The sequence below is a fragment of the Schistocerca americana genome, chromosome 9, assembly GCF_021461395.2.
Source record: "Schistocerca americana isolate TAMUIC-IGC-003095 chromosome 9, iqSchAmer2.1, whole genome shotgun sequence".
Taxonomy (NCBI): Eukaryota; Metazoa; Arthropoda; class Insecta; order Orthoptera; family Acrididae; genus Schistocerca; species Schistocerca americana.
The window spans coordinates 125,536,995-125,563,023 of NC_060127.1; the positions used below are offsets into that span (position 1 = coordinate 125,536,995).

Below are 26,029 nucleotides of genomic sequence, written 5' to 3' on the forward strand. Positions count from 1 at the left end.
TAAGTTCTAGGTGACTGATGACCTCAGAAGTTAAGTCACATAGTGCTCCTTGAACCATTTGAAGGAGGTATCGGGGTTCATCAGGCCATGCAAAGCTCTGCCACTGTGCTAACGAACAGTGCCGATGGTCACGAGCCCATTTCAGTCGTAGTTGTCTACGTTGTGTTGTTAACATTGGCACATGCATGGGTCGCCGTCTGCGGACGGCCATCGATGGAAGTGGTCGCTGCCCTGTACTCTGCCCAGCATGAAAGTCTGATGTTAGTTCCGTCACAGTTCGCCGACTGTTCTGTTTTACCAGTCCGCCCAGCCTACGACAGCCGACATCTGTAATGAGGGGTGGCAGCCCAACCCGACAACGTCTGGACGTGGTTTCATCTTGGTTTCGACACGTATTGAAGACACTCCCCACAGAACTGCTCGAAAAGCATACAAGTCGTGCAATTTACGAAATGCTCCTACAGAGACTCCTGCACATCACCACGTGGCCTCGGTCAAACTGAAATAGGTCGGGCACCTTCCCCATTCAACACACAGACAGCAGGCTCACTGATACTACATGCACCAAGCGTGTGTCTAACTAGCAGTCATTCCTCGTCAGGTGTCACTGATACACTACTGGCCATTAAAATTGCTATACCAAGAAAAAATGCAGATGATAAACGGGTATTCATTGGACAAATATATTATACAAGAACTGACATGTGATTACATTTTCACGCAATTTGGGTGCATAGATCCTGAGAAGTCAGTACCCAGAACAACCACCTCTGGCCTGTACAGACAGGTACAGCTGCCCATGCAGCTTCAACACGATACCACACTTCATCAAGAGTAGTGACTGCCGGTCAACTGCTGTTTTTGTCTGAGAAATCGGTTGGAAACTTTCCTCATGTCAGTACGTTGTAAGTGTCGCCACCGACGCCAAACTTGTGTGAATACTCTGAGTAGCTAATCATTTGCATATCACAGCGTATTCTTCCTGTCGGTTAAATTTCGCGTCTGTAGCACGTCATCTTCGTGGTGTAGCAATTTTAATGGTCAGTAGTGTATATTATTGAAGGGAATGGCGGACCCATTTTCGAACAGGCGATGAATTCGTTTGAACCAAGGGTAATTCCTTTCTTATACTGCGGTTGCGTTCTTTGCGTTCTTTATTTTTGTTAGGGTTTGAGCTTTTTACCTTATATTAATTTTAGTTCCCGTTCTTTTGGCTGAGAGGTGGAATTTGGGTCCATACTGAGGAAAAAACCTCCCTAAAAACTTCAGTAGGGTTATTTGCATGTTAAACTAATCTATATTAATCCTCTTGCAAATATTGATCCTGTAATTCCTGCGGCATAACTTATACTTGCTGGGTTCTGTCGTAGTTGTTCAGTAGCACTTGGTGGGAACGAGTATTTATGTTTTGGAAAATTAAGCTGCATCGGTGGTTGTTTTAACGAGTGCGTTGTTTTTGATTCTGTTGTTAATCTAGGTTCTCCGTATTTTGCTGTCACTTATATCAGTCTCTGCTCTAGTAGCTGTACATGTGCTACATGGTATAGATATCTTCTATTGGCTCTTGGACTAGTATTTATCGCTGTTCGTATCATTATGTTAAATATTTTTGGTGTGTGAATGTTTGAAAAAAAAAGGGCTCCAAGCACTATGGGACTTAACATCTGAGGTCATCAGTCCCCTAGAACTTAGAACTACTTAAACCTAACTAACCTAAGGACGTCACACAGATCCATGCCCGAGGCAGCATTCGAACCTGCGACAGCAGCAGCAGCGCGGTTCCAGATTGAGGCGCCTAGAACCGCTCGGCCACAGCGGCCGATTTGAACGTTTCATATCATCCATATTGGTGCAGCATGTTCCAGGGTTGGTATTATAAAACTGCGGTAGACATAAAGTAGATGTGGGGCTGTTGCTCCATAACTTTTTTTTATCAATTTTAAAAGTCCTAAACCTTTTCTTTCTTTCATTATTGGTTCTGTAATAGCTTGTCATCACGATGGAATCAAATGTTAGTTCAAGATATTTTACGTCTTTTTTTCGGTTCTATGGATACTTTACAGCTTATTTCTCTGTGGTTCGTCACTTTATAAACTACATTTTCACCTCTAACGGGATTTTAAGTGCATATTTGACACGTACACGAGAGGTAACTATGAACCTCAGTATCTCGTAAACGGATAAAGAAATCAGTAAAATTTTTGGAGATCGGGAATACATCGTAAGAATTTCAGCCATTTACTTGGAATCCGCGGCTCGGTTTTGGTACGAAGGAATGGGATAGTAAAAGGTTTATTTCGGGGGATGGGAGGTGGTTCCTAAGGGAACGCCCATGAAGTAATTGTGTTTCCAAAAGGCACTTAAGACTCACCGTAGGCATCAAATGCAAAAAGACAACTGAGTCGCTCCGATTGCCTAAGCAGGAGGAAATTTGTAACATTGATACTTTGGCCCCATACTGTTGGATAGCGACACTAAGAAGAGCCTTCTGTGGGGTATACAAATGGTCCCCAGCCCAAGGACTGTCCAAAACACTTGACCCTACATTTCTATCAGCAATAGAACCTGAGGTATAAGCCCCGGAAGGATCTCGTTTTTATATGCGACGTTTTGTAATATATCAGATAGCGCATGCTTCCGGCACGCATTCGGATATGGGCGACGGCGTTACTGCAGCGTGAACGCAACGTAGCGAGACTCCTATGCAGGTATATAAGCACCGACATGTAGGCAAGGGATTAGTATGGCATTCGCGTCTTCCCTCCGTGCGTGTACTATGGAGACGTTATTACCAACTGTGTCCGAGCAGTACGAACGTGCTGTTATTCTTCTCTTGGATGCCGAAGGACGAATACCGGGAGGCATCCATTGGAGAATGAAGAATGTGTGCGGTTAAGGCGAAACGGCGGGGGAAACATCAACAGAGAATCCTACTGCTTCATGACAGCGCGCGTTCCCATATCGCGAATGTCGTAGCGCAGAAGTTACGCCAGCTCAAGTGGCGTCGGTGGAATGACAGCATCATTGCTCACGGCGATTTTTTCTGACTAGCATACCGATTCTCAACAGTACGGCCGTCCGACTGTCCCCCCCCCTCCCCCCCCCCCACCCCTTATATCTTATGGTGAGGACAGTATTAACTGGTCACTGCTACGTTAGCAAGTTTGAGTAGAGGAACTGTAATTTATCGTTAAGGATCCTGTGAGTGGTGTTTTTGACAGACAGAGTTCAAGTAACGTTAGTTTTATACCTTTACTCGCTCTATAGAGGAGATCACTTTTATTGTGTCTCACTGTTTAGAGGCACAAAATGCGCGGGTGTTTTCAGCTCGTTACTAAATGCAAATAAGTAGGAGGCCGAGTTGATAGGAGCTGAAGGAGTCCAGGTTGCAATACTATGCGGTTCGGCACACTGTTAGAGAGAAGGATTACTATTCAGGAAACACGTAGTACAATGAAATTACTTATCTTCATTAGTTTGTAGGACTGCAGCTGCGGCTACGATCTGACAGTCTTATAACATGGAAAACCATGAACTAATACAACATATGTCCGCGGCTCGTGGACTCGCGGTAGTGTTCTCGCTTCCCGAGCACGGGGTCCCGGGTTCGATTCCCGGCGGGGTCATGGATTTTTCCTGCCTCGAGATGACTGGGTGTTGTTGTGTCGTCCTCATCATCATCATTCATCCCCATTACGGTCGGAGGAAGGCAATGGCAAACCACCTCCACAAGGACCTTGCCTAGTAAGACGGCGCTGGTCTCCCGCGTCGCTCCCCTACGCTCTGTAAAGAAGTATGGGACTCTTCATCATCAATACAACATATTCCCAGGGACTAAGCCTGATAGGCCCTCCTCAGAGAATCAATGGAAACATTACAGAATTGGCTGAGGGCCGATTATGAAAGTGCGTGTGCCTAGGCTGAAGTCTAGCTAAGAAGTGAACGAGGCACACTCCAGTTCCGCCGAGCTGCACAGCCCGCTAGAGTGCGCTGTGCTCGGCAGACGAGGGGCTGCCAACCTTGCGTTGGCGCGGCGTTGTAGTAGTATATGTGGCAATGATACTACGACTTTCAATATCACAGAACGATATTCATTCAGAGTATGTTCACCAAAGTTGGAATCTCTCTTTTTCAGTCTCCATATGTTTTCGTGTTAAGTCAGTCTAGCAGTTCTATCCTTTTCTGATTGGTCTTCATATACATTGTCACAAAGAAAGTAACATGAAGCAGTATACATTCCACTTTTTTCTAAAGATTGAATCTCGTCTTTAATTCTTGGATGTGAGGTCCGTCAGTTATGCAAAACACCGTTTTTTCTCAGTATCCAAACACGTTGCTGCACCACTGTGCCATCATCAGTGGCTTTTCGTTTTTATTTATTCTGCAATGTGAGCATTTTTGTTAAATGATTATAAAATTATGTGCATCTTTACTTCAAACAACATATCGTTTCTTTTTGTAAATACCTTTACGTTTGGTGTGCATGAATTTTCTGGATCAATTGTGTATTAATTACTAGAGGTAGCTTGCAATCTGCAACCAAACGATGTTAATGAGAAAGTTTTCTGCTGGAAGTTAACCTATCTTCTAGAACGTAATTTAGTTTGTCGCAATGTTTCCGCGCCTATATTCGCTTTTACTTACGTTTTCGTGTGCCAAGCACTTCCATTCTCCGCATCATGCTGAGGTGTTGTGATGCACACGTAACTATAACAAGTATTTTCCACAAATAACGTAGTAAAACACTCTTCACTTCAGCAAAACACAGTGTGATTGTGGTTTGTTGTGTGTCCCAGCGCAGTCACTGTTCATTTGTTCACCAGAGAGTTCGGCGCCAAATTTGAATTTTGTTTTCATTTTATCTTTGTGTGTGTGCGTGTGCGTGTGTGTGTGTGTTTTCTGTGCGCTTCTTAGCTGTGTGTATTCTCTTTTATATGGTATTCATTTTGTGTGTAAATGGTGCGTCTTTGCAGATTTTAGTGTATCATTTTTTAGCGCGCGAGCGCGCGTGTGTGTGCGTGCGTAGATGTGTGCCTGTGTGCGTGTGTGTGCGTGTGTGCGCGTGTGAGTATTTACAAAAAGAAACGATCTGTTGTTTGAACTAAAGATTCACATAATTTTATAATCATTTATCAAAAATGTTCACATTGAAGAATTAAAAAAACGAAAGCCCACTGATGGTGGCACAGTGGTCCCGTAACATGTTTGGGTACTGAGATGGTTCAAATGGGTCTCAGCACTATGGGACTTACCTTCTGAGGTTAGTCCCCTAGAACTTAGAACTACTTAAACCCAACTAACCTAAGGACATCACACACATCCATGCCCGAGGCAGGATTCGAACCTGCGATTGTAGCGGTCGCGCGGTTCCAGACTGTAGCGCCTAGAACCGCTAGGCTACTCTGGCCGGCGGGTACTGAGAGAAAATGGTGTTTTGCATAACTGAAGAACCTCACTTCCAACAATTTTAGCTGCTAACACGGCCAATACATGGAGCTGTAAATCAAAATGATGAATATCTGGTCTTTTACGTTGAACACAATGCTGAAAGGAGTATATTGGGGCTAACTTGTATGTGGCACCAGAATAAGATAAGAATATTAATAAATTAAAATGAAACTAGTATACTATAAACGACGAATGTCTCTGATAGGCTCGATAATGTGGATTGCTGACTGTGCGCGACCGTAGAGCCAGAGATACTGTTTCTGGTCTGAGAATGTAGTGCTGGAGAGAGCTGGGCGCACACTTGTAGGTAGCTGTGTGTGAGGGAAAGGCGATGGGGTGGGCAGCTTCTGTGGTGTGCTGTGTGAAGTCACCAAGAGTTAGATTAATGCAGGTATGTCGATATTGTTGAACATGGAAGCAGAAGTCTTCATGTATACGAGGTAAAGATTCTCAATAATTACGATTTCTGTTTTTGCCAGGGCGTTAGCATAGGTGAGTTGGCTGACAATTTGTTATTGTTGAGTAACCCCACGATGTACGTAAACGTCTAGTTAGGTATTTCATTTTTGTAATGCTTTTAAGATTTGTTAACAGAGCTATGTGTAATTTGATGATTTGCATTTACGTTGGATTAATGAAGTGAGATAATACTTGCTGTTTAAATCTCATTGTTTGTGAATCAATTGTGAGTAATGTGACTTCAATTGCCAGATGTTTTTGAAAAGACAAACTTAATTTGCAATACAATTTTGCTGTATACAGTGAGTACTATCAATCCATCATTATCAGCAACGCCTCCCGGTCCAGGTCATATATTTTTCAAAGAATTTGGAATATCTTAAATGTTCTAGTTTATCAGCCAAATGAATTTCATGTGCATTTCAAGTATTATGGCCAGCATTGCACACTGCTGAGCCTGTAGTTAGTATATTTACACTTTTTTATGAGAGACCAGAATATACGCGTTCCACCGTTGCTGCTTTAGACGTAAGACCATTTAATTTAATTGTTACGTGTACAGGCACCAAACTTATTGGTTTTTTAACAGGGCTTTAGCATTCAGTGGTAAAGGGGGTGAACGTATTTTGCAGTGGCTGTTTCTTTATTGGTATTGAGAGTTGCATTACCCAACCGATTCGTGTTAAGTTTTGCTAACAATTACACAGACTAAGAACACTACTTGCACTTACAACACGCCACACGACAACTCGAGTTCAGTAGTCATTCCACAGATCAGACATTCATTCAATTTAATCGTCAAGTCTATCATACCACTTTTTAAGGAACGTTACAATGTGGACATCTACATCTACACCTGCGTGATTACACTGCTACTCACAATAAAGTGCCTGGAAGAGGGTTGAGTGAACCACCTTCAAACTGTCTCTCTACCGTTCCACTCTCCAACGGCACGCGGGAAAAACGAGCACTTCAGTTTTTCTGTGCGAGCCCTGATTTCTCTTGTAATTTTATTGTTAATTGTAACCCCTAAGTATTTAGTCAAATTTACAGCCCTCAGATTTGTGTGACAACGCGTAATCGAAATTTAGCTGATTTCTTTTAGTACTCATGTGAATAACTTCAGGTTCAATTGCCACTTTTCGCACCATGTAGCCATCTTATCTAAATAATTTTACAATTTGTTTTGGTCTTCTGATGACTTTACAAGACGCTAAATGACAGCATCCCCTGCAAACAGTCTAAGACGGCTACTCAGATTGTCTCCTATATCGTTGATCTAGATCACGGACAATAGAGGGCCTATAACACTTCCTTGTGGAACGCTGGATATTACTTCTGTTTTTCTCGATGACTTTCCTTCTAGAACTACGAACTGTGACCTTTCTGACAGGAAATCACGAGTCCAGTCGCACAACTGAGGCGATACTCCGTCGGCACGCAGTTTGGTTAGAAGACGCTTGTGAGGATCGGTATCGAAAGCCTTCTGGAAATCTAAAAATATGGAATCAGTCTGACATCCCCTGTCGATAGCACTCATTACTTCATGGGTATAAAGAGCTAGTTGTGTTTCACAAGAACGATATTTTCTGAATCCGTTCTATGTGTCAATAAATCGTTTTCTTCGAGGTACTTCATAATGTTCGAATACAGTGTACGTTCCAAAACCATACTGCAAATCGACATTAGTGATATGGGCCTGTAATTCAGCCGATTACTCCTAAATCCCTTTTTGGGTATTGGTGTGACTTGAGAAATTTTTCAGTCTTTAGGTACGGATCTTTCTGTGAGCGAGTGGTTGTATATAATTGCTAAATATGGAGCTATTGTATTCTAAGTTTTTTTTAATAAATTTGGTGTATATTTCCGGGATTTTGCTTTGCTGACAAGTACCACTGCAGTTTTGCCTACATGTAGCATATTAACAGATGGAGCCAGGAAGTGAAAGCTGTGTTTCTGACAGAAATCTGGTCAGTTGTGTAGTTCATTAGAATGTCGTCTGTCTTGTCCAGAACTGGAGGCCGAGGTGCCCGTCTACCTGGAACACGTCTCCAGCTACTCACGGAATGTTGCCCAGTTGCTCTCACATGGTGTGAGGCATATATCAGCAGCTTTGGTTCCGTTCGCATTCGACATCATGGTAAGTGACATTTCCATAACTCAGTTTGTTACACGTAAGATGGGTGAGAAAATGACACACACAGCCGCGTAAGTGGCCAGTTCTGAGAGTCTGCTTCCTATGTCTGATTCACACTGTCGTTATCTTTGCGTGTCCGATTGTGACGTTAATCATCTGTAAGAGTTCTGACTCTCCCGTACGTCTACGATACTTGTAGCGTTGTTAGAGAGAGAGAATGCCAGCTGAAAACGGATAAGGACGGTGAAAAAATTCGACCCTTTCGTCTTCCTCGTAATGCGTTAGCAGTCTGCTGAGTCAGAAATTGAATTACTAGTGCAGACTTCACGAAGAATATAATAATTCCAATCCCAAAGAAATCAGGTGTTGATAGATGTGAAAATTACCGAACTATCAGTTTAATAAGCCACGGCTGCAAAATCATAACACGAATTTATTACAGGCGAACGGAAAAACTGGTAGAAGCCGACCTCGGGGAAGATCAGTTTGGATTCCATAGAAATGTTGGAACACGTGAGGCTATACTTACCCTACGACTTATCTTAGAAAATAGATTAAGCAAAGGCAAACCTACGTTTCTAGCATTTGTAGACTTAGAGAAGGCTTTTGACAGTGTTGACTGGAATACTCTCTTTCAAATTGTGAACGTGGCAGGGGTAAAATACAGGGAGCGAAAGGCTATTTACAATTTGTACAGAAGGCAGATGACAGTTATAAGAGTCGAGGGGCATTAAAGGGAAGCAGGGGTTGGGAAGGGAGTGAAACAGGGCTGTAGCCTATCCCCGATGTTATTCAATCTGTTTATTGAGCAAGCAGAAAAGGAAACAAAAGAAAAATTCAGAGTAGGAATTAAAATCCATGGAAAAGAAGTAAAAACTTTGAGGTTCGCCGACGACATTGTAATTCTGTCAGACACAGCAAAGGACTCGGAGGAGCGGCTGAACGGAATGGAGTGTGTCTTGAAAGGAGGATATGAGATGAACATCAACAAAAGCAAAACGAGGATAATGGAATGTAGTCAAATTAAATCGGGTGATCCTGAGGGAATTAGATTAGGAAATGAGACACTTAAAGTAGTAAAGGAGTTTCGCTATTTAGGGAGTAAAATAACTGATGATGGTCGAAGTAGAGAGGATATAAAATGTAGACTGGCAATGGCAAGGAAAGCGTTACTGAAGAAGAGAAATTTGTTAACATCGAGTATAGATTTAAGTGTCAGGAAGTCATTTCTGAAAGTATTTGTATGGAGTGTAGCCTTGCATGGAAGTGAAACGTGGACGATAAATAGTTCGCACAAGAAGAGAAGAGAAGCTTTCGAAATGTGGTGCTACAGAAGAATGCTGAAGATTAGATGGGTAGATCCCATAACTGACGACGAGGTATTGAATAGATTTGGAGAGAAATTTGTGGCACAACTTGACTAGAAGAAGGGATCGGTTGGTAGGGCATATTCTGAGGCAACAAGGGATCACCAATTTAGTATTGGAGGGCAGTGTGGGGAGGGTAAAAATCGTAGAGGGAGACCAAGAGATGAATACACTAAACAGATTCAGAAGGATGTAGGCTGCAGTAGGAACTGGGAGATGAAGAAACTTGGACAGGATAGAGTAGCATGGAGAGCTGCATCAAACCAGGCTCTGGACTGAAGACCACACACACATATATATAAAAAAAGAAGCATTAGGTAGGCTCGAAGTCTAATGTCTCTGTTCTTTCTAAAACACAGTAAATAATTCACCAGTTTCTTTATGAATAGCATATGTCGGATATTAACAAAGACATAGATGAATAAATATGCTTATAAGCGCGCTGCAACCGTTTTTTCGTGTAACTATGGAGTACTTATGGTCTGACGCCATCGATAGTAGTCAGTCACTTTGACTCCAATAACTCATGTACTATTTACGTTACATGCCTGTAATTCGTACCAATTTAGGTTTACACTAATAGCTTTCTAAAGACATGGCGATCGAGAAAATCGGATGAAGCTTTTATACTTTGGAAATTCGTTGCTGGGTGTTACTTGTATAATTGAGCGTCAGATACTAAACTTTAAACTAACAAAGATATTGAAAAACTGATTACAACTTCAGAATCTTAGCGCAAATAATGGTAATCTACATGTTTCTTTTTGAGAAATCATAGTTCATCTGGCTACTATTAATTTCTGTACGAACTGTGAAATGTCTGCCATTAAGGTTTCACAAAGTCCGCCATCTTTGGCACTCGAGGGCGCCACAACTCGTCCGCTACCTCACTACTTCTCGAGCTTGGACCGTTCGCAGTTTCTATTTTGCTTTTTATTTCACTGTACAGTACACCTTCTTTCTGTTTTCGTGCTTGATCTATGTTCAGCTTTTGACAGTCTGTACACTGGGCCCCCTTACCACTAAATCTGAGGGGGATGCGATGAGGAGTTTCCCATGTAAGAAGCAACGCGAACCATATGCTAATTACTTGCTCTTCCGCGGTGCACGTAATACTGAGGGAAACAATTGTTTCACACCGACCACGGCACGCAGTACACCCTCATTCCCGTGGCACGACAAACACACTCTCGTTCTCAGTCCAGACTCTTTGTTGATGTTTTTTCTCTGTCGATCTATCGGTATGTTTCTACAGCTCAACATATCTCGCTTAAAATTACACTTTCAAAACTTTACGAATACATCGATTTATATTGTAACACAAAATTGCAACCTTACATTATTCTGTTCAGGGGAAAATTTTTAAATAACGTGTTAATAACGTTGGAACACTCGTGTTTTCCCTTCAGTTTTATGTTGCGAGTAGGGTTGTTGGCAGAATATTGATAAGCCCAAATATCGATACACCTCCCAAAATGTTTCGATATATATCGGTGACATATCTGTCCCAGCTGTATCGATATCGCTATGACAATATGGAGTGGTGATATTTATATCTATACACTACTGGCCATTAAAATGGCTACACCAAGAAGAAATGCAGATGATAAACGGGTATTCATTGGACAAATATGTGATACTTACATTTTCACGCAGTTTGGGTGCATAGATCCTGAGAAATCAGTACCCAGAACAACCACCTCCGGCCGTAATAACGGCCTTGATACGCCTGGGCATTGAGTCAAACAGAGCTTGGATGGCGTGTACAGGTACAGGTGCCCATGCAGCTTCAACACGATACCACAGTTCATCAAGAGTAGTGACTGGCGTATTATGACGACACAGTTGCTCGGCCAACATTGACCAGACGTTTTCAATTGGTGAGACATCAGGAGAATGCGCTGGCCAGGGCAGCAGTCGAACGTTTTCTGTATCCAGAAAGACTCGTACAGGACCTACAACTTGCGGTCATGCATTATCCTGCTGAAATGTAGGGTTTCGCAGGGATCGAATGAAGGGTAGAGCCACGGGTCGTAACATTATCTGAAATGTAACGCACACTGTTCAAAGTGCCGTCAATACGAACAAGAGGTCACCGACACGTGTAACCAATGGAACTCCATACCATCACCCCGGGTGATGACGAATACACGCTTCCAATGTACGTTCACCGCAATGTCGCCAAACACGGATTCGACCATCGTGATGCTGTAAACAGAACCTGGATTCATCCGAAAAAATGACGTTTTACCATTCGTGCACCCAGGTTCGTCGCTGAGTACACCATCACAGGCGCTCCTGTCTGTTATACAGCGTCAAGGGTAATCGCAGCCATGGTCTCCAAGCTGATAGTCTATGCTGCTGAAAACGTCGTCGAACTGTTCGTGCAGATGGTTGTTGTCTTGCAAACGTCCCCATCTGTTGACTGAGGGGTCGAGACGTGGCTGCACGATCCGTTACAGCCATGCGGATAAGATGCCTGTCATCTCGACTGCTAGTGATACTAGGCCGTTGGGATGCAGCACGACATTCCGTATTACCCTCCAGAACCTACCAATCCCATATTGGATCTCGACCAGCGCGAGCAGCAATGTCGCGGTACGATAAACTGCAATCGCGATAGGCTACAATCCGACCTTTATCACAGTCGGAAACGTGATTGTACGCATTTCTCCTCCTTACACGAGACATCACAACAACATTTCACCAGGCAACGCCGGTCATCTGCTGTTTGTGTATGAGAAATCGGCTGAAAACTTTCCTCATGTCAGCACGTTGTAGGTGTCGCCACCGCCGCCAACCTTGTGCGAATGGTCTGAAAAGCTAATAATTTGCATATCACAGCATCTTCTTCCTGTCGGTTAAATTTCGCGTGCGTAGCACGTCATCTTCGTGGTGTAGCAATTTTAATGGCCAGTACTGTATGAAGCTGTTGTCTCCAAATTGTAGTAAAACATAATTTTACTTTCACTGTGTGAAGGAGTCTTACTACTTTTCGAGCTCCCATCACCTGCAGTATTTCTCTTTGACTCCCTTCACCGAAGTATAGGTGGCACAAAGAGGAAGTCCGAATACACTAGGTGATGGTTGGGTCAATTAAACAACAAGATTTCCGATGTTGAGAGATATCACAGCAGCTGTGTGCTATTTCTTCACATTGGCATTATTAAAAACAGTTTGAAATAGACGACCACAATGTAAATGACGCGATTGGGCGGAGACGTGTGTGTGTGGGCTGGTGGGGGGTGGGGGGGGGGGGGGGGTGGGAGGGGTATGCTGAGGTAATCGGCGCTCGGCGCTACCAACAGAAACTGCAACGTTTAACTTCATCACGCAAATTTGAGACTACAGCTGCTAGGGCGCTGGCGTTTGCAGAAATGGGAAAAAACAGGGAAGTCGACAAGGAGTGTTCTGGGCAAATCCGATATGCGACGAAACCCAACGACGGACCCATCGGTCACCTTTTATTGTGCCTCTTACATTCAGTTAGCAAAGTGGTTATCACCAAGCGTGAACGTGCAGCGTTTTCTTTTTAATTCTCGCTATAAGGGTGATAAGCTGGTAGCTAGCTTGTTGATGTACAGAGTATCAAATTATAAATCAATACTTAAATATAGAGATCTAAAACCGGCAGTATTTTTACAATATGCACCCGATATATTTATAGGCTATTACGTATCCACGTTTTACGTCGATGTATCGACACATTTTTCGATAAGTCGGTGGCCTGTAACGATATGTTTTTAATATCAATATATCGGCTTTCCGATATTTTTGAAAATATCAACACTCCTAGTTGCGAGAAACGCACTCTTAAAGCGAGAGACTAATAGCGCATCGAAGCGTTTGAGCTTTGGTGTTGGCGCATGATGCTGCACATAAAACAGACCGAAAGAAGAACAAATGAGTACATTATAGACCAGCTCAGTATCTCCAGGCGTCTTTTTCTCGTGTCAACCAAAAAATTCTTTAGTTCTATGGCCATTGTGAGAAGAGATGGAGAAAGTCTCGAGAAAATAATCATGAAAGGTCTAGGGCACAAGACTGGAGGGGGGAGCAACGACCAGGTGGAGAGATCAAATCAAGGACATCTCTGGTCTGCCTCCCCAGAAGGTTCTGAGAGAAGCTGGTTACTGGCCAGGGTGGAGACATAAGGGTAGTCGGGTCACGATGCTCAGCAAGCAGCACAACGATTTGTGATGGTGATGACATGAGGCAAACAGGAACATAGCTGTAGGAAAAAATAAATTTACAGTACTCATCCTGAAATGACTTTTTCGATTTATAAAGAAAGTAAAGTGGAAAACAAGGAAAAAGAAAGCACAGCAAAAAGGAAAAAAATTTAGATCGTGTTATCTTCATACTGTTGCTACCTAGAAATAATTGGAACTCTCTTGTATGTTGTTATAGGTTGAAAATTGTCTGTATTTAATAAGAAATCACTAGACACTTATTTTGGATTCATGTTGCAATGGCTGTAGAAAACTGAGTGTTAGTCCATATGCCGGCCACAATTTCAATGTTACGTAATAGCGCTACCTATAAGTGTAAGTTAAGACTGGCTGCTGGTTGCGAATATTATGCCAGTAATTTGAATTATTCTCTGTGTTTCTCAGGATACTCACCCGAATGATGAGCTACTCAGTACCTGGATTAATCACGTGGAGCATATGAGGGACATGCTACACACGAAATTAAGGGGTTGGATACAGGATATGCAATACGTCAGCAAGCAGACAGCGAATTACAAGGTGGAAGAAGACAAGAAGTCGCCTGGGAAGTATATAATAAGGTATAAAGCAGTGTACATTGAAACCTATGTTAGACTCAATGTTGTGTTGTGCCGGCGGGGGTGGCCGAGAGGTTCTAGGCGCTACAGTCTGGAACCGCGCGACCGCTACGGTCGCAGGTTCGAATCCTGCCTCGGGCATGGTTGTGTGTGTTGTCCTTAGGTTAGTTAGGTTTAAGTAGTTCTAAGTTCTAGGGGACTTATTACCTCTGAAGTTAAGTCTCATAGTGCTGAGAACCACTTTTTTTTTTTTTTTTTTTTTTTTTTGTGGTGTCGTCTACAGTCCAGAGACTGGTTTGATGCACCTCTCCAAGCTACTCAATCCTGTGCAAGCATCTTCATCTCCGAATAACTAATGCAACCTATATCCCTTTGAATCTGCTTAGTGTATTCATCCCTTGGTCTCCCTCTATGAATTTTACCCTCCGCACTTCCCTGCAGTACTAAATTGGAGATCCCTTGATGACTCAGAACGTGTCCTACCAACCGATCCCTTCCAGTCAAGTTGTGCCACAATTCTATTCAGTACCTCCTCATTAATTACGTGATCTACCCATCTGATCTTCAGCATTCTTCCTTAGCGCCATATTTCGAATGCTTCTATTCTCTTCACGTCTAAACTACTTATCTAAACTATTTTATCAAACTATCTAAACTATTTTATCATACTCATTATGACTCTTGAATCAATTTTTGCTTAACTGTTACACAAACTGCTGAGATTATTTAATTCAGGATAGAGCAAACAAACGTTAGTAATGGACGATACTGAAGGAAATGGTTACAGCAACTGGTCATTACGGGATTCCGTTTGGTCTTCAATTTTTGATATTGTATTTTGTCTTCAAATGGGTCACATGATACGCAACAGATGAGCAGAGCAAACTATTATAATGAACGGTGTTACTACTTTTACTAGAGGGAGTACTGTAGCTTTCGTGTACTACCTATGTTTTTATAATTCATCTAAACAATGATATCTTGGGCAAACCTCTGGCTACACTGGCAGTCGTAGTTAGGTCAACAGTAGAGAGGAATCGACGTTGCTTGGCTGCTAATGGGGGTCATTTTAAACACGTAAAATAACCCTCCACTCGTGCAAAAATTGTAACGGAATGTCATTTTGTTTTGTTAATACTGACTATCGACGAGTGTCTACATTTTTCTGGACTACTCTGTATACATTTAAAATCAGTTCAGACTATACAGTGAGTCACTAACTGTTGCCACCAAGAATAACTCCGAAAGTATGATACGAACTGGAAACTTTGTGGGACAAATGTTGCATGGGACAACGGAGGCCATACTATGACATTAGTTTTTCGTTGCTAGGTGCGGCTGCTATGGAGGTATGAAGATCCACTGTGTTTTTTTTTTCTTTTTTAATGGGATGCCATAGTCAGGTACTTATTTTCTGACAGCGGCTATCGAGACGAATCCAGTGATGTGTAACAGTAAGGGTCTTGAAAGTCAACGAAGGTCACAAAGGGGGCATGATCCTCCATTTACAGAAGGTGTTCGAAGTGATGACCATTGGTATCAGTGCAGTGCTGCAATCTTCTTTTCATGGATTGGGTGGTATTCCTTATCACATCGGGACTTACCGAAGCACATGCTCTGACAATACTCTCTCGCACATCTTCATCTGTAGTTGGAACGTATTTATAAACAATGTGTTTTACGATTCCCCACAAGAAAAAATTCAGAGGCGTCATGTATGGCGAACGAGCTGGCCACGACACATCTCCTCCGCGTGCAATCCAAAAGTTTCGGAATTCTCTCTGCAAACCATTTACAGCCATCAGCGAAAATGTGCCGGATACCCATCGTCTTGATACAACTTTCTGTTATTAAAGGTATTTCTTCCAATAACAGACGTAACTCTTCTAGCAGGAATGTGGTGTACATCCTACCATTAAGATTACCTTCGTTGAAATAAGTCTGTCGTCCCGAATCCCACGTCATGCATTCACCGACCATGGTTTTCGGTGTGCAGCTTGTCGCAGCCAACATGGATTTTCAGTTTCTCAATAAGGCATGTTATGCAAATTATCATTTCTAAGGTTCGTGATTGTAGCCTCGCGAGTAAAAAAAAGCAGTTTAATAAATGTGTCATCCCTCTGAATCTGAAGTTGAGTCCATCGGCAGAATTCAATGTGATGCATACAATCTGTAGCAGTTAATTCTTGGTGGAGACTGATATGGTAAGGTTGATATTTATGGCGATGCAGAACATGAACAACACTACTCTGGCTCATGCCAGATTCCCTTGCGATTTGACGCGAACACAAGGATCTCGAAACCACAGTTGCAAGAGTACCAATTTCCGTTCCCTCGTTAGTAACTACCCTTTGCCACATATGTTCCTGATGCGTTGAAGAACCAGTTGCATGTGGCCGAGCGGTTCTAGGCGCTTCAGTCTGGAACCGCGCCACAGCTACGGTCGCAGGTTCGAATCCTGACTCGGGCATGGATGTGTGTGATGTCCTTAGGTTAGTTAGGTTTAAGTAGTTGTAAGTTCTAGGGGACTGACGTCCCTAGATGTTAAGTCCCATAGTGCTCAGATCCATTTTTGATCCAGTTGTTCTCAATTCATCATACACACGTGTAGGGTGAGTACGTTGGGGATATCTTTCAGCGAATAACTCTCTAGATCTCACTGAATTTAGTTGGCAGTCTCTGTAAATGAGAAGCATATCGACGTATTCTTCGAAGGAATACGTCTTTCACATTCGCTTGATTCGACGATACTAGTCATGTCGTTCCCATTAGTGATGTATTGTTAAACCGTCGAATGGTGTTTACATATCGATGGCACGTAGGATGGATAGGCCGTATTCGGCGAATATTTACTATTTGCATGATATACGAGAGAGAATTGTCAGAGCATGTGCTTCGATAAGTGCCGAAGTGATAAGGAATATCGCTCAATACATGATAAGAAGATTGCAGCACTGCATAGTTACCAATGGTCATCACTTCGAACATCTTCTGTAAATGATCGCTCATACCACAACACGTGCGGCAATACTGACCCTACGACTTATCTTAGAAGAAAGATTAAGGAAAGGCAAACCTACGTTTCTAGCATTTTTAGACACAGAGAAATCTTTTGACAATGTTGACTGGAATACTCTCTTTCAAATTGTGAACGTGGCAGGGTTAAAATACAGGGAGGGAAAGGCTATTTACAATTTGTACAGAAACCAGAAAGCAGTTGTAACAGTCGAGGGACATGAAAGGGAAGCAGTGTTTGAGAAGGGAGTAAGACAGGGTTGTAGCCTCTCTCCGATGTTATTCAATCTGTATACTGAGCAGGCAGTAAAGGAAACAAAAGAAAAGTTCGGAGTAGGTATTAAAATCCATGGAGAAGAAAAAAAAAACTTTGAGGTTCGCCGATGACATTGTAATTCTGCCAGAGACAGCAAAGGACTTGGAAGAGCAGTTGAACGGAATGGACAGTGTCTTGAAAGGAGGATATAAGATGAACATCAACAAAAGCAAAACGAGGATCATGGAATGTAGTCGAATTAAATCGGGTGATGCTGACGTAATTAGATTAGGAAAGGAATTTTGCTATTTGGGGAGGAAAATAACTGATGATGGTCGAAGTAGAGAGAATATAAAATGTAGATAACAATGGCAAGGAAAGCGTTTCTGAAGAAGAGAAATTTGTTAACATCGAGTGTAGATTTAAGTGTCAGGAAGTCGTTTCTGAAAGTATTTGTTTGGAGTGTTGCCATGTATGGAGGTGAAACATGGACGATAAATAGTTAAGGCATGCAGAGAATAGAAGCTTTCGAAATGTGGTGCTACAGAAGAATGCTGAAGATTAGATGGGTAGATCACATAACTAATGAGGAGGTATTGAATAGAATTGGGGAGAAGAGGAGTTTGTGGCACAACGTGACAAGAAGAAGGGACCGGTTGGTAGGACATGTTCTAAGGCATCAAGGGATCACCAATTTAGTACTGGAGGGCAGCGCGGAGGGTAAAAGTCTTAGAGGGAGACCAAGAGATGAATACACTAAGCAGATTCAGAATTATGTAGGCTGCAGTAGGTACTGGGAGATGAAGAAGCTTGCGCAAGATAGAGTAGCATGGAGAGCTGCATCAATCCAGTCTCAGGACTGAAGACCACAACAACAACAACCACATTTTTGATCTTCGTTGACCTTCAAAGACCTTACGTTTACACATCATTGGATTCGTCTCGATAGCCGCCGTCAAAAACAAGTGCCAAACTATAGCATCCCATTTAAAAAACGAAGGTGAGCTTCATATCTCTAAAGCGACCCCACCGAGCAACAAAAAACCAACGTCGTATTGTGACCCCTGTTTTCCCATGCAACATATGTCCCACAAACTTTTCAGCTACTATCATACATTCGGTTTTATTCTAGCTGGCAGCACTTAGTGACTCACCCTGTACACAGGGTGGTCAGGAAAAGTCTGAAAAGCGTCTAAGGGTGTTACAGGGCAGGTTACACTCAGAAATAAATGTCACAAAGAAAATTAGACACATTGCGCTGTTTCTGAGTTAATTAACACTGAAGTTATCCAGTCAAGTTACTGAGTGTGCAGCTTCAAGAAACGGGGTTGGCGATCGTTTTCTTGGTTTGCTTTCCCGAAAACCAAAAAAATTATATAAAAATGGGACATGTGATGGTGGTAAGCATCGAACCGACTCAAAGGTTGAGCAGTTTCGTGTGCTACCATCGACGCTGACACCAACTGACGATAATTGTATCTGGCGGCGAGCTTGAAATTTCATCACGTAACTGACTGTTTAAATTCAGTGCTATTATCTCGGAAACAGCGCTAGGTATCGAATTTTTTTTTAAGAATTATTTCTCACGACAATATACCTTGCAACACCATCACAAACTTTTCAGACTATTTCTGACCACCCTGTGCAATAACACAGAAGGAATAGACGTAATTTACATAATGGCAGGTAATAAAACAGTAGCCACATAAATACAAAACCATGGAGCCGTTCACACTCGACGATAATCCACACTACAAACTGTTGTCACGACGCACTAACACTGATGATGTCGATGGCACATGTGAACGATGGAGTGTTACGGTGAACACTAAACACAAAACACGACGGCACACACGAGAAACGGATGGCGACGATCTCAGGCGCGCGAATGTTCACGTAACGTGTGCGAGTCCAGGGACCTGCCAAGAGGGTGAGAAGGGTGAGGAGGAGGGAGATGGGAGAGCAAGGATGCCAATGGCAGAGGAGATGGGACGAGGAGTAGAGGGACGGGGGTAGGGGATGCCTGGGGGAGGAGTGGGGAGAAAGGGAGGAGGGAGGGAAGGAGAAGGGAAGGAGGGTGCCCAAAGGAACAAACACACGAAGAGGGGGGAGGATCAAATTTGGTAGGAGGAGGAGCTGGTGGAAGCCACCTTGGGAGAGGGTAAGGAGGGTGGAGAGATGGAGAGCAGGTGGGACGTGGGAATACAGGCGCGGCAACGGACAGGGGTGGGAGAGAATAGGTGAGACAAGCAGGTGAGGAGGATCGAGTTTACGGGAGGTGTAGAGGATCCGTATCTGTTCGAGGAAAAGTAGGAGGTGGGGGAACGGAATTAGGTCGTACAGGATCCGCGTGGTGGAGGGGAGACGAATGCGATAGGCGAGGCAGAGGGTATGGCGTTCAAAGATCTGAAGGTAGGGGGGGGCGGAGATCCAGGCCGGATGGGCGTAACAGAGGATAGGGTGGATGAGGGATTTATAGGCGTGGAGTATGGTGGAGGGGTCCAGACCCCACGTACTGCCGGAAAGGAGCTTGAGGAGATGGAGTCGGGAGCGTGCCTTGGCTTGGATTGTCCGGAGATGGGGGGAATAACACAGAACATAGACATTCGTGTACGTCTTCTGTGGATGAAAAATGTATGCTGCTATTGGCGTTCGTTAAAGTTCCGTGCTTTATGTAGATAAATAGCAGAACCTGTTGGCAAAGATAAAAAATTACATAAACATTTGTTTAACGTTACACAGGGTGCCCCATTGATAATGACTGGGCCAAATATCTCACGAAATAAGCGTCAAACGAAAAAACTACAAAGAACGAAACTCGTCGCATGAAGGGGGAAAGCCGGCCAGAGTGGGTGAGCGGTTCTAGGCGCTATAGTCTGGAACCGCGCGACCTCTACGGTCGCAGGTTCGAATCCTGCCTCGAGCGTGGATGTGTGTGATGTCTTTAGGTTAGTTAGGTTTAACTATTTCTAAGTTCTAGGGGACTGATGACCTGAGAAGTTAAGTCCCATAGTGCTCAGAGCCATTTGAACCATTTTTTTGAAGGGGGAAACCAGATGGCGCTATGGTTGGCCCGCTAGATGGCGCTGCCATAGGTCCATCGGATATCAACTGCATTTCTTAAAACAGGAACCCCCATTTATTATTACATATTCGTGTAGTATGTAAAGAAATATGAATGTTTTAGTTGGACCACTTTTTTCGCTTTGTGATAGATGGCGCTGTAATAGTCACAAACGTATAAGTACGTGGTATCACGTAACATTCCGCCAGTGCGGAAGGCATTTGCTTCGTGATACATTACCCGTGTTAAAATGGACCGTTTACCAACTGCGGAAAAGGTCGATACCGTGTTGATGTATGGCTATTGTAATCAAAATGCCCAACGGGCGTGTGCTATGTATGCTGCTCGGTACCCTGGACGACATCATCTAAGTGTCCGTATAGTTACGTTATTTAAGGAAACAGGAAGCGTTCAGTCACATGTGAAACGTCAACCACGACCTGTAACAAATGATGATGCCCAAGTAGGTGTTAAAGCTGCAGTCGCGGCTAATCCGCACATCAGTAGCAGTCAAATTGCGCGCGAATCGGGAATCAAAACGTCGATGTTGAGAATGCAACATCAGCTTCGATTGCACCCGTACCATATTTCTATGCACCAGGATTTGCATGGCGACGACTTTGAACGTCGCGTACAATTCTGCCACTGGGAACAAGAGAAATTACGGGACCATTACAGATTTTTTGCACGCGTTCTATTTAGCGACGAAGCATCATTCACCAACAGCGGTAACATAAACAGGCATAATATGCACTATTGGGCAACCGGAAAATCCACGATGGCCCCGACAAGTGAAATATCAGGGACCTTGGTGGGTTAATGTATGGTGCAGCATTATTAGAGCAAGGATAATTGGCCCCCATTTAATCGATGGCAATCTAAATGGTGCAATGTATGCTGATTTCCTACGTAATGTTCTACCGATGTTGCTACAGAATGTTTCACTTCATGACAGAATCCCGATGTACTTCCAACATGATGGATGTCCGGCACATAGCTCGCGTGCGGTTGAAGTGGTATTGAATAGCATATTTCATAACAGGTGGATTGGTCGTCGAAGCACCATAGCATGGCCCGCACGTTCACCGGATCGGACGTCCCCGGATTTCTTTGTGTGGGGAAAGTTGAAGGATATTTGCTATCGTGATCCACCGACAACGCCTGACAACATGCCTCAGCGCATTGACAATGCATGTGCGAACATTACGGAAGGCGAACTACTCGTTGTTGAGAGGAATGTCGTTACACGTATTGCCAAATGCATTGAGGTTGACGGACATAATTTTGAGCATTGATTGCATTAATGTGGTATTTACAGGTAATCACGTTGTAACAGCATGCGTTCTCAGAAATGATAAGTTCACAAACGTACATGTATCACATTGGAACAACCGAAATAAAATGTTCAAACGTACCTACGTTCTGTATTTTAATTTAAAAAACCGGACTGTTACCAACTGTTCGTCTAAAATTGTGAGCCATATGCTTGTGACTATTACAGCCCCATCTATCACAAATCGAAAAGAGTGGTCCATCTAAAACATTCATATTTCTTTACGTACTACGCGAATATGTAATAAAAAGTGGGGATTGCTACTTTAAAAAACGCAGTTGATACCCGTTTGACCTATGGCAGCGCGATCTAGCGGGCCAACCATAGCGCCATCTAGTTTCCCCCTTCAATCTAGACAAATTTCGTTCTTTGTAGTTTTTTTCGTTTGACGCTTATTTTGTGAGATATTCGGTCCGGTCACGATGAATGGACCACTATGTTTATCACTGTAGCTCATCACAAGGAAATACCTTTACTTAAAAAAAAATACACGACGGTTCTAATCGCAGTCCAGTAAGCAGTTTTAATCTGCCAGGGAGTTTGAAATAAGCGTACACATTCCGCTGCAGAGCGAAAATTCCATCATGCACATTTTTACGTTCTTGCTTGCACTGTACATGATTTAGCGTGTTTGTTTTATTTGCTTTTAACGTTCAACCTCGCCGCTCGTGCGTCAACAGGCTGCCGCTGTTGAATGATCGCCTGCTGTCGTACCACGGGCAGCACCTCGCCTTTCGCGACGACTTCAGCGCGCAGTGTGAGAAGCAACAGCCAGAGGCGTCGTCAATGTTCGCTCTCGCCGACGTGCTCTACGGCTTCTACTACCACGTCTGGTTCAACGAAGCTCGAAGTTTCCTGCCGCTTTACGAAGTTCATTACCGTATGACCGCCAGGCCTGGAGTACCAGACGAACGTCCTATCTACATCAAAGGTAAGTTTGATTCTGGGATACACGCGCTTCACGTTTACGCACCGAAGGCTGTTGACTCTACTGTCATTCGAGGAATCAGGTACAAAAAACACCTGTAGATATTCACTTTTAGATCTTCCGTGATTTTCTACACCACGTAAGATAATTGCGATAGTTGCTCGTGTACTTTCCATCTTCGATCTTTCGACTGACTGGCAGCTCTCCATCTCTATTTGTCTCTAGCTTACACTTCATTTCGACGTGACGTAGGTTAGAAAATTTAAAAAGGGAAATGGATAGGTTAAAGTTGGATATAGTGGGAATTAGTGAAGTTCGGTGGCAGGAGGAACAAGACTTTTGGTCAGGTGAATACAGGTTTATAAATACAGAATGAAATAGGGGTAATGCAGGAGCAGGTTTAATAATGAATTAAAAAAAATAGGAGTGCGGGTAAACTACTACAAACAGCACAGTGAACGCATTATTGTGGCCAAGATAGACACGAAGCTCACGCCTACTGCAGTAGTACAAGTTTATATGCCAAGTAGCTCTGCAGATGATGAAGAAATTGATGAAATGTATGATGAGATAAAAGAAATTATTCAGGTAGTGAAGGGAGACGAAAATTTAATAGTCATGGGTGACTGTAATTCGAGAGTAGGAAAAGGGAGAGAAGGAAACGTAGTAGGTGAATATGGATTGGGGGTAAGAAATGAAAGAGGAAGCCGCCTGGTAGAATTTTGCACAGAGCATAACTTAATCATAGTTAACACTTGGTTCAATAATCATAAAAGAGGGTTGTATACATGGAACAATCCTAGAGATACTATAAGGTATCAGATAGATTATATAATGGTAAGACAGAGATTTAGGAACCAGGTTTTCAACTGTAAGACATTTCCAGTGGCAGATGTGGACTTTGATCACAATCTATTGGTTATGAACTGTAGATTAAAACTGAAGAAACTGCAAAAAGGTGGGAATTTAAGGAGATGGGTCCTGGATTAACTGACTAAACCAGAGGTTTAACATTAGCAGTAGAAATCCATTATTCTTTCGCAAAATATCATGTAAGTGTAAAAAAGTTGTGGAATGTTTTCAAAGAGATAGTATCGACAGCATTTGAGAGATATATACCACATAAATTAATAAGTGATGGTACCGACCCCTCACGGTACACAAAACGGGTCAGATCGTTGTTGCAGTAGCAACGAATAAAGCATGCCAAATTTAAAAGAACGCAAAATCCCCAAGATTGGCCAAGTTCTACAGAAGTTCGAAATACATCGCGTATTTCAATGCGAGATGCTTTTAATAATTTCCACAACGAAATTCTGTCTCGAAATCTTGCAGAAAACCCAAAGAGATTCTGGTCATATGTAAAGCACACCAGTGGCAAGACACAATCAATACCTTCACTGCTCGATAACAACGGTGAAGTCATTGATGACAGTGCCACCAAAGCAGAGTTATTAAACACGGTTTTCCGAAACTCTATCACCAAAGAAGGCGAAGTAAATATTCCTGAATTCCAATCAAGAACAACTGCCAAGATGAGAAACATAGAAGTAGATATCCTCGGTGTAACAAAGCAGCTTAAATCACTCAATAAAGGCAAGGCCTCCGGTCCAGATTGTATACCAGTCAGGTTCTTCTCAGAGTATGCTGATAAAATAGCTCCATATTTAACAATTATGTGCAACCACTCGCTCACAGAAAGATCCGTACCTAAAGACGGGAAAATTGCTCAAGTCACACCAATACCCAAAAAGGGAAGTAGGAGGAATCCGCTCAATTACAGGCCTATATCACTAACGTCGATTTTCAGCAGGGTTTTGGAACATATACTGTATACGAACATTATGAAGTACCTCGAAGAAAACGATTTATTGACATATAGTCAACACGGATTCAGAAAATATCGTTCTTGTGAAACACAACTAGCTCTTTGTACTCATGAAGTAATAAGTGCTATCGACAGGGGATGTCAAATTGATTCCATATTTTTAGATTTCCAGAAGGCTTTCGACACCGTTTCTCACAAGCGTCTTCTAATCAAACTGCGTGCCTATGGAGTATCACCCCAGTTGTGCGACTGGATTCGTGATTTCCTGTCAGAAAGGTCACAGTTCGTAGTAATGGACGGAAAGTCATGGAGTAAAACAGAAGTAATATCCGGCGTTCCCCAAGGAAGTGTTACAGGCCATCTATTGTTCCTGATCTCTATTGACGACATAGGAGACAATCTGAGTAGCCGTCTTAGATTGTTTGCAGATGATGCTGTCATTTGCCGTCTTGTAAAGTCATCTTATGATCAAAACGACTTGCAAAATGATTTAGATAAGATATCTGTATGGTGCGAAAAGTGGCAATTGACCCTGACTAAAGAAAAGTGCGAAGTTATTCACACGAGTACTAAAAGAAATCAGCTAAATTTCGATAACGCGATAAGTCACACAAATCTGAGGGCTGTAAATTCAGCTAAATACTTAGGGATTATAATTACAAATAACCTAAATTGGAACGATCACATAGATAATATTGTGGTAGAACAAACCAAAGACTGCGATTCATTGGCAGAACACTTAGAAGGTGCAACAGGTCTACTAAAGAGCCTGCTTACACTAGGCTTGTCCGCTCTATTCTGGAGTACTGCTGTGCGGTGTGGGATTTGCATCAGGTGGGACTGACGGATGACACCGAAAAAGTACAAAGAAGGGCAGCTCGTTTTGTATTATCGTGGAATAGGGGAGATAGTGCAACAGACATGATACGTGAATGGGAGTGGCAATCATTAAAACAAAGGCGCTTTTCGTTGCGACGGGATCTTCTCATGAAATTTCAATCACCAGTTTTCTCCTCCGATTGCGAAAACATTGTGTTTGCACCCACCTATATAGGGAGAAATGGTCATCACGGTAAAATAAGAGAAATGAGGGCTCGCACAGAAAAAATTTAATACTCGTTTTTCCCGCGTGCCGTTGGAGAGTGGAACGGTAGAGAGACAGCTTGAAGGTGTTTCGTTGAACCCTCTGCCAGGCACTTTATTGTGAATAGCAGAGTAATCACGTAGATGTAGAAATACAGGGTGTCCCACTCAAATCTCTCTGATTTCAAAGACCCAGGAAGAGAAGACACATTAGATACAATGAAAAATGCACCACATTGTAGAGCATCTCAAATAATTTATTTGTTTATCATGAATACACCTCAACATGTGAACCACTTGCAGCACGAAGAATCTCGAGTGT

The 26,029-nt window shown here is 42.9% G+C and overlaps 1 protein-coding gene across 1 annotated transcript in view; it reads left to right on the forward strand.

The window, feature by feature from the left end:
- The window catches only part of LOC124550736, a 102,341-nt gene that overhangs the window by 56,730 nt on the left and 19,582 nt on the right, over positions 1 to 26,029 (forward strand). The window contains exons 4-6 of the mRNA XM_047125456.1: positions 7,920 to 8,047; positions 14,028 to 14,203; positions 22,549 to 22,799. Of these exons, the coding sequence (XP_046981412.1) occupies positions 7,920 to 8,047; positions 14,028 to 14,203; positions 22,549 to 22,799 (555 nt within the window). The remainder of the gene's footprint in view (positions 1 to 7,919; positions 8,048 to 14,027; positions 14,204 to 22,548; positions 22,800 to 26,029) is intronic.